This window comes from Hipposideros armiger, unplaced genomic scaffold, assembly GCF_001890085.2.
Source record: "Hipposideros armiger isolate ML-2016 unplaced genomic scaffold, ASM189008v1 scaffold_5, whole genome shotgun sequence".
In the NCBI taxonomy this organism is placed as follows: Eukaryota; Metazoa; Chordata; class Mammalia; order Chiroptera; family Hipposideridae; genus Hipposideros; species Hipposideros armiger.
Window position 1 is genome coordinate 4,321,085 of NW_017731355.1, and position 8,874 is coordinate 4,329,958.

Below are 8,874 nucleotides of genomic sequence, written 5' to 3' on the forward strand. Positions count from 1 at the left end.
CCTCGCACGGGAAGAGCGCAATGATGGTGCCAACTTGGGCCAGTGAAGCAACGTCCTCCACAACTAGACTGAAGAACAAAAGGATAGCAACTTGTCTGTTCCTCTTCCCCCAGTTCCCCAGTGCTGTTCCCATCCCCCCAATTCCCCAATAAAAATCTTAAAAAAAAACCCCAATTCTCTAATATTAGCTTGTTTACATTTTAAATTTTACCACTCATTAATGTACACAGCCATTGAGCATGTGTATGGTTTTACGTTTGTCTGTAGCTGCTTAGAACCTACTATGATTACAGTCATAGTTACCTGTTTGATTCAAGTAGTACCTGGTCAGCTACCTGCAGAAAAATCTGCCTTTCTTGCCCGCGCCCACCCCAAGCCTCCTTATCTCCAAGAGGTTATCTTATCAAGAGAGTTTGGATGACCCTGGGAAGTCCATCAGAACTAAGGCAAGGGCTAACAACTCCCAATCCTATGAACAAAGATAAGTAATGTTTCCACACAGGGGGGGGGGGGGGGAAGCTTTCTTGTTGGCTCTGGGGAGATATTGCAGTGTAAACCAGGCTGTAAGAGACTGTAAGGAAATGTAGAGGGTACCTTACCACTCCCTGATACCAAATTTATACTTCAAGTCCTCTGTCACTCCAACGTAAGCTTTCTCATTAGAGAGCAGGAAAAGCCACATATCTCCTGTGAATGTGCATTGAGTTTACTATAGAATTTAAATCCACTAAACAAGCTTCCTTAATAGCTTTGCCCAAGTTAGGAGTGAACCAAGAATAAAAGCAGAGATTCTGCCTGAGAAAAGCAGCTCTGTAGCTTTGCCCCCCTCTCCTTCCTCCCTGTGGATGAAAGGCTGAAGAGGAGGGTTAGGAGACGAGACCACAGGTGCTTAGCTCACTCCATGTCTTGAAGGAAGGTGTTCTCTCCCTGAGGCAAAAAAGCTCTGAGCACTCGGAGTTTGCACAAGGACATTTCTTGGGAACTGCATGGTCAGGTTGCCTGTGGAGCGGCTCCCAACTGGGGGCTTCTGTCCCTAACATGGGATAGCGCACATGGCTCTCAGTTCCTGCTCCCCCACCTCTCCTCCGGGGCCTCTCTTCCCTCTGTGCCCTGTGCCATAATAAAGTTTTCTCTGGGCACTTACCTTCAGCTTTAAAAAACTTTAATTCCTTGTCTGCCTCATCTTAAGAGATTTATAAACTCATATTCCCATTTCATATTCATGAACTCATGAACTATTACAAGTAACATCATATTTTATCATCTTTTACACACTATAATGCATATTCATAACTATTCTTGTTCTGGGGAGGGATCATTATAAAGTATCACAGATAGCCTGAGGGGTGGGCAAGATTTGGGTGGGTGAGAGCCGGTTAATGTTTTCCAACTCTTAGAAATTAATTATGGTTAAGAAATGATATCTTATATATAACTCTATAGGTGACATTAAATTCTCCTTTTCCTCTTTTAATAAAATTGAAATTATTTTTCACCACCATGCTAATAAAAATTCTTTCAATAAATACTTTTTGAGTGATAATCCTTAAGCACCATTGTTTAATAGGCCCAACTAATTTACCCTTTCTTCATTGGTCTTTTCTGTACTTAGGTGTAAACTCCTTTAGACAGGAAAATGTCTATTTTAATGGATACTGACCAATGGGTAATAAGGACTATCCTATTTAATGTGGACATGTAGCAATACTTCCTCCAGAGGAGAATGCATGCTAATGTTTACTTTGAGCTTACTGTACATCAGGTATTATTCTAAGAGCTATAAACGGAATCAATGTATTCATTCTTCATGGGTTGCTATTATTAACCTCATTTTACAGATGAGGAAATTGAGGCATGGAATGGTTAAGCAATCTATGCAAATTACAAAGTTTCACAGTGGCTAGTAATAATAAGAGATACAAACAGTGTGAATCTTCATTTCTTTAATCATTTCCTCAACAACTAACCAACTTCTTCTACAAAGGCTTATAGTCGCCACACAAATAGTCTCTCGAAATTAGATAATAAAGCAGAAAATGAGAGCTGAATTCTTCTCACTGGATCCAGTTCCAGGAAGTCCAGTTTCCTGTATAATTTCTAGTTCATTTGTTAGTTTGCAATACCTTCCCCAGCCTTTAGAAATATAAACTGATTATATCCAAAAATAAATCTTACTAGATATTGTTAAGTATCTTAATCTTTATAATTAAAATAGTCTCTGGTTACCAGAGGTAATTTTGTTTATACGTACTTGTTCATATATAATTCTTTCTTGCAGTCTCTCTGCCACAGGGGGGGGGAAAATTGTGTATAAAATGCAAAGGGAGTTAAGTAGGAAAAATTACTCTCAAACATCTTTTTAGATGAACTCTATTGACATTCCAAACCCATGTTAGTCTCTCAGCAAACAAAGTTTGCAAAAATGAAAAACAAATTTCTTTGAACTTCTCCACAGGAGTATGACGAAAACATTAGTCATCTGTAGTCATAAACAATTAGAATTGGAAAGTGAGTTCTGTTTCTAAGTATTAAAAAAAAACTAAAAATCACCCATAATCCCACCGTTCAATTAGAATTAAAGATTAACAAAGCCCTAGATGACTAGCATGCACTCCTTCATGTCCAAAGGTGATTTAGCTATTCTTAGTTGGTCGTTCTTACAGATGGTGTTTAAAAGTACATGCAATGAGAGGTACAAGTTTAAGACTTCTCTAAACCCCGACTCTCCATCTCTGTTAATGGCCTTCCTGGTGTTAGAGATTTGTTTAATGATCAATAGAGCTTTCTCTTCCTACCATTGAGTCTTTCGGAAAGTAGCATAACCAAGTCAATGTTTAACTGGATTCTTCCGTCTGAACCCACAAAGGGAGAGTTGAAGGGAAGTCTCCATGGAAACCAGCCGCCCAGGAAGTGGCCAGAGGGGTTAGTGTGGTGAAATAGAGCTACAAAGATGTCATGAAGGAAACAACTGCTTTGTAAATCAGGGGGTAAAAGTCTGTAATGCCTTGATTAAAACAAGCTACGTTAGAGGCCCAAAACCACTTCCTCATGGTTTTCTTTTAAATGTCTTGAATGTAAAATGGGCCTGAGCCATTCTAAAGCTCATCCTAGAGTGACCAAGGTAGCACCTCTGCAAATCAAAGTGGAAGAGACTCCCTCAGCCCACCCTGTGGACTTTGCATGCAACCAGAACCTGGAAGAAACGGGTTCATATTCATTTGCAAGACTGCAGAACCGGTATAAAGCTTTGGAAGGGCAGCTACCGCCTCTTCGAGAGACCTGGTATGGAAGATATTCTGCAGGTAAATATAACCCGCCATGAGATTGATGTATTTGTGCCAAGGAGAGCTATTGACAGAGTTATCTGACTGTCCATCTCCATAATCTCAGAAAGTTTCTAAATTACTGAAATACAAGGCAACGTTTTTCGATGAAAGAGTGAATATCAATTGTAAGAATCCTGGGTACATTAGAATGGGTCTGTAAACTGTGCATAAGGGGCTTTTTACCATTCCATGTGAGAAGGAAAAATCATTTTGTTTCAGCTTAGTTTATAATGCTTTCAATGTTTATACTTAGCTTTGCCAGGCAATTAAAATTATTTAGATAAAGGTGTGATAAATTATGAAAATCATATGTTTCAGTTAGATTCTAAATTTAAACCATTCTCTCCAGTACCATTTAATGCATGAATTTTTGTTGTTTTGAAAGCAACACTTTAGGAGTCCATTCTAATGTGAATTTGGAAACCACCCCAAACAGAATTGATTTATTGCAGTACAGATGAGTGGATGAGTCACCCTTTCCCCAACCCCGTATTTTTCATGGTCATCTGCAGAACTAAGAGAATTGTTTCCCATTATAATAGGAAGCTTTGAGCCTGAAGTGGCTATAAATTATCCTGGGATATTTTACAAGACATGTAAATTATTTTATATCAACCACAATGATAATTAAACAGACATTCTAACTTGGGAAGAGAAATGTACATATGCAAATGAATATATGGATGTAATTTTCTCTTTCCTGCACATTCTGGATCAATAACACAAGTAAGTTTTCATTATTGGTCAACTTGGCCAGAAAACCTTATATTCTCTTTCAGTACCTAGTAAACCTTACCTAGAATGATCTTCACGGCTATTTTCTGTAACTGACAACCTTTGACTGGATCTATATGACCAATGTTCATATGTTCTTCAACTTCCTAAGGGCATGAGTGGGAATTTTCCTTTTAATTTTATTGAAGAATTCCTTTTTTATCTAAGCCCTTTATCCAGAGTTCTAAGATTTTGGTAACTGAATGGTAAAAGCTGATTCTTTCGTGTTAGAGTCCCAACTGGGAAATGTTCTTTTTATCAAATGGCAAAAATCACAATAAAAATAAATAACAAGGGAATGGTAAGCATTCTGACCACTATCAGAATAGGGGCCCATATGCTAATCCCAGCTCCACCAAATACCAAATAGTGTGACTTTAGGCAATTTACTTCTTCAGTTTTTTTTTTTAACTATAAATCGGGTGAAAATAACTGCCTGACACAGCCTATGCCATTTTGGGAGGACCAAATTAAACAATGGGTTGATATCTCCCAAATCATAGTATACAAATAAGGAGTAGTCAGGCTCCTTAACAAAACTTTGCTGAAAATATTTAGATTTTTTAATCCAGTCTGTATTTTGTTGTCGCAGCTATTCTTTCTACCTCACTCAATATGCAGAAATCTCTTGAAAAGTAAGGACACAACGAAGTTCTTAAGGTGGTCATTCCAATGTTTTAAGGGTAGAAACACATCATTACCCAGGAGTTTTTCCACTTAAAATGCAAAGTGGGACTGTAGGATCATCTACACAACACTCTGAAAATCAGAATGCTTCCATCTTGTCAAATAGGAACTTGATTTATGCAAGGCTGGCCATGGTAGTAGTCCCAGGGCCCAGGATAACAAGCCAAAAAAATCAAATTCATGGGGTGACCAGTTTGCTCAGTTGGTTAGACCATAGTGCTGATAACACCAAGGTTGCCAGTTCGATCACCGCATGGGCCACTGTGAGCTGTACCCTCCCTAAAAGAGTCAACTATGCCATTGTACTGGGTAGTTGGAAAAGTCATGACGTATTTTTTCTATGTTTTTCGTTGCAAAAATGCATCATGACTTTTCCGACAACCCAATAGCATGAAAGCAATGTGTAACCAATGACCATGGCTGTTCCCCAATAAAATTTAAAAAAAGAAATCAAATTCATAATGGATCTCTTGAGCCTCTCTGTTTCCCAATGAAGCTTAGCCCTGGATTGTGTTATCAGGCAAGAATACTGACATGTATTACAGTGGCAGCTTCTGGGAATGTCTTTCCCTAGTTGGGGGGACTCTTTAAGTAGGAACATACAGTGCTCAGCACTGCACACTCCCATGACACATGCATGCTCCATTTCTTTATCACCTCTCTCTAACTAATACCTATCCATCTATATATTTCATCTGAAAAGAGAATTTATTTTCATTTCTTAAAGCTGTATTTTTTTTTCTGATTTTTCTCTATTATTTTTGGGAGATTTCATGAGATTAAAATAATCAGTAAGTTTCTTTTTTCAGGCCAAATTCTATGTTTGAATAACATTTGTCATCAATACATGAATTGTGTGGATCTTCCTCTAAATGTCAATCTGGGGAGAAGATGAGGGAAGCAGAAATTAAATCCTTGGTCTAGGCTAATATTTTATCATTTACATTCATGTAGGGCCCTTGCTTTATATATTTCATCTTTACATTCAACCTACAGGTTAGATATATACAACTAAGAAGATACAAAATTGTGTTAACAAAGCCTAATAACTTATGATTAACCTAATTTAACAGTAAATTTGTTTTTAATGGTTTGTTCTTATTTCTCCCCTAATCTTTCAAGTGCCCAGGGCCATGTATTTTGACATCCCACTGGAACAGGGAGAAACAAGTATAATTAAAAAGCATCCACCCCGAAGACTTCAAGTAAGAATTCAAAAGGCTTCATAAGGAATTTCTTGGATTTAATGGTAACATCCCTTTTCAGCCATAATAATAAAAGAGGGACATTGACAACGACCATGCGAATGAGAATGACAATGTTGTTAAAGAGAATGTGGTCAATGCAAAGACTATAGTTCTTTAGGATTTCCTTTTGTAATGATTTCACTTTTAAAGCTACCACCAAAAGAAGGAAGTATAGTACAAAAGACATAGCCATGATGGGACTCAAAGACCTGAATCTTGCATTGATTAGCTGAATGACTATGGGAAATTTAGTTATAATGAACAATAATAACAATAACAACAGCACTACTATTTAATTACCACCTACAACAAGTCAGGTACACTCTAGACAACTTGATCTATGTCATTCATTTAGTTCTCATTACCCTCTATGAGAAAGGAAGTATTATCTTTGCTTTATGCATGTGGTTCAGAGTTAAGTAACTTGCCCAAGGTCAGCAGAGGCTAGATATCAACCAGGTCTCCAACGCCTGTGCTCTTAACAGTCAGCATAGATGATCTCTCCAGCCCTCTGTCCCTAACCTTTTGTTGTACTAAGTGTTAACTGGTTGTTGAAATTCAGGACATTGGATTCCACGGCAGCAAAGGAAGAACTTTAAATGCACTCACCTTAATATATATTTAATGAGTTTTCTCTAGAGAACTATAAATTCTAAGAACTCTCACCCTAGAAGGGGAACAAGATCTGAGTGGGTCCTTGAAAACTAGCATCAGCTAAAAGGTGGGCTAGGGGCTTTCTTGTGTTCGGCATCTATCACTGACATATGAAAAGGGAATTGGAGCCAAATCTCACCTGCTACACAATTCACACAGATGACTGGACCAATCCCATGGGTATTTGAACTCATTTGTTAGGCATTATTTCTAATTCAGTTTTTTTATTTACCTGTTTTCTCCAGAAGCTCACAATCATTAGTTGATGTGATTATATCCTTTGGTCACAAAAAGAGCCAAAATATTAGAAACTTCAAAATGTTGTTTACTGAATGAAAAATAAAGTGATGTTAAATTTTTGAGCACATATCTAGCTAAACTGAATAGTTTTAAAACTTATGATTTATTCCTAAATCAAATGCACCGTTTTAAAGGAGTGTGTTTAATATATGTTCCTGTGGAGACTCTAAGCTGAATATCTCAAATAGAAGATATTACTATAATCAGTGAAAAACATGTGTGTAGCAGTCTATAGTTCACAGAGTATTTTTTATATCTATCAACCCTAAATAAGCTAAAGTTTGGCTTTGACTCTCTCGAGTCAATCAAGCTCCAAAAGGGAACTTTGGTATTTTAAAGTCAAAGACTGCACCCCCACATCCTAACCAACCACTTTAAAAAAAAAAAACAAGACAAATGAATTATTTGAATGCAAATACTATGTCTCATTCAGTCTTATATCTTCAGTCACTAACATTTAATATGTACCCCACAAAAGGCTGTGAATTAATGAATGAAGGAATAAACAGGTGAATGAATGAGAATGAGACCAATTATAGCTGGTGGGGAAAAAATATATATCAAAGTGCACTCCCTATTTCAGACCTGTAGCATCACTGTATTGGAAGTCCAACTGATTAGCCAAAACAATCAATGTGATGAATTATAAGCATATAGGAGTGTTTTTTTGAACCCAAGGGCTGGGGGGTACCTGGATTTCAGGGAAGAGCTATGCCTTGGGACTTGAAAGGCAGAAGAACTCTCTCTGTGTCTCCCTTAAGCTCTTCATGCATTTGCTTTACTCTCTCCCTGCAAATTGACTTTCTCATCTCCTCAATACCACTGGTGAAATATGGCCGCCCTGAATTTGCAGCTTATAGTTCCAGTCAAACAGAGTAGCCTGGCCCTCTTGGCTCCAATTCCAAATTCCTGGGAGAAAATATCTTATTGGCTCAGATTTGCTTATGATTCTAGTTCTGGTCCAATGAGCTATTACCAGAGGATATGCTCATACAGTAGAAATGTGGGCACAAAAGCCCTCCACCATAGAGTCTGAGGCCAGCTCTCAGAGAAGAGGGAAACCACCGGGAACTTGGCAGACACTCTCAAAGATATCAACTATAATTATCTTCACAAATGAGGTTCAGCACATTTTCCACTGCAAATGGGTTTTTGAGAGAATAATAAATGCTAGGTTCCCATGACATGCTAATTAATAGCCTAATCTCTGCCAGAGAAAATTCTGAAAGTATTTTTAATTATTAAACCAAATCTAATTGCACCTTAAGTAATTTGAATTCCATATTTGGCATTCTCCACTTGCTGAACATCTACTCAAATAAAGAGCAGGTCATGAACTAAGGCTCTCCAACTTGGAGCTGCTAAGATCTGAGAGCCTCTGCCAGGGAACTCTGAATGAAATATGCCTGTCCCATGTCAAAGAGTTGATCACCACTGTCCCTTCTGGCCTGATTCATGTTCTCATCCACTCATCTCAGGTGCACCCCAGAGTGGAAATATTCCCACCACCTGCCAGCCCACCGCTACCCAATAGTATTTCCTCAGATGACTCCCTCACTGCCAAAGATTTGCTCAAATCTCGCCTTCCCTATAAGGCTTATCCTGACAACCCATCGACAACTGCAACCCTCACCCTGGCACTCCTGATTTTCCTGAGCCTTCACTATCTTTTCTTTTCCCCAGAACACTTATTTTCATCTAACACACCAAGCAATTTACTTATCTATTATATTCAGTATGTATTTTCTTCACTGCCTCCCGCCCCCTCCCTGGCCCCAATGCTAGAATATAATCTTCACAGAGGTAGGAATTTTTGTCTGTTGTCTTCATAATGTGTCTAAAACAGTACCTGGCACATAATAGTTGATCAATAAGTATGTGTTGAA

At 38.1% G+C, this 8,874-nt stretch overlaps 1 protein-coding gene across 2 annotated transcripts in view; it reads left to right on the forward strand.

Annotated features, from left to right (window-relative positions):
* Window positions 1-2,898: 2,898 nt before the first annotated feature.
* Window positions 2,899-8,874, forward strand: part of CCDC198 (coiled-coil domain containing 198) — a 23,264-nt gene continuing 17,288 nt past the window's right edge. For both annotated transcript variants that reach the window (XM_019645691.1, XM_019645698.1), the window contains exons 1-2: window positions 2,899-3,302; window positions 5,910-5,992. In XM_019645691.1, coding sequence (XP_019501236.1) covers window positions 3,080-3,302; window positions 5,910-5,992 — 306 coding nt within the window. In that variant the 5' untranslated portion in view covers window positions 2,899-3,079. The remainder of the gene's footprint in view (window positions 3,303-5,909; window positions 5,993-8,874) is intronic.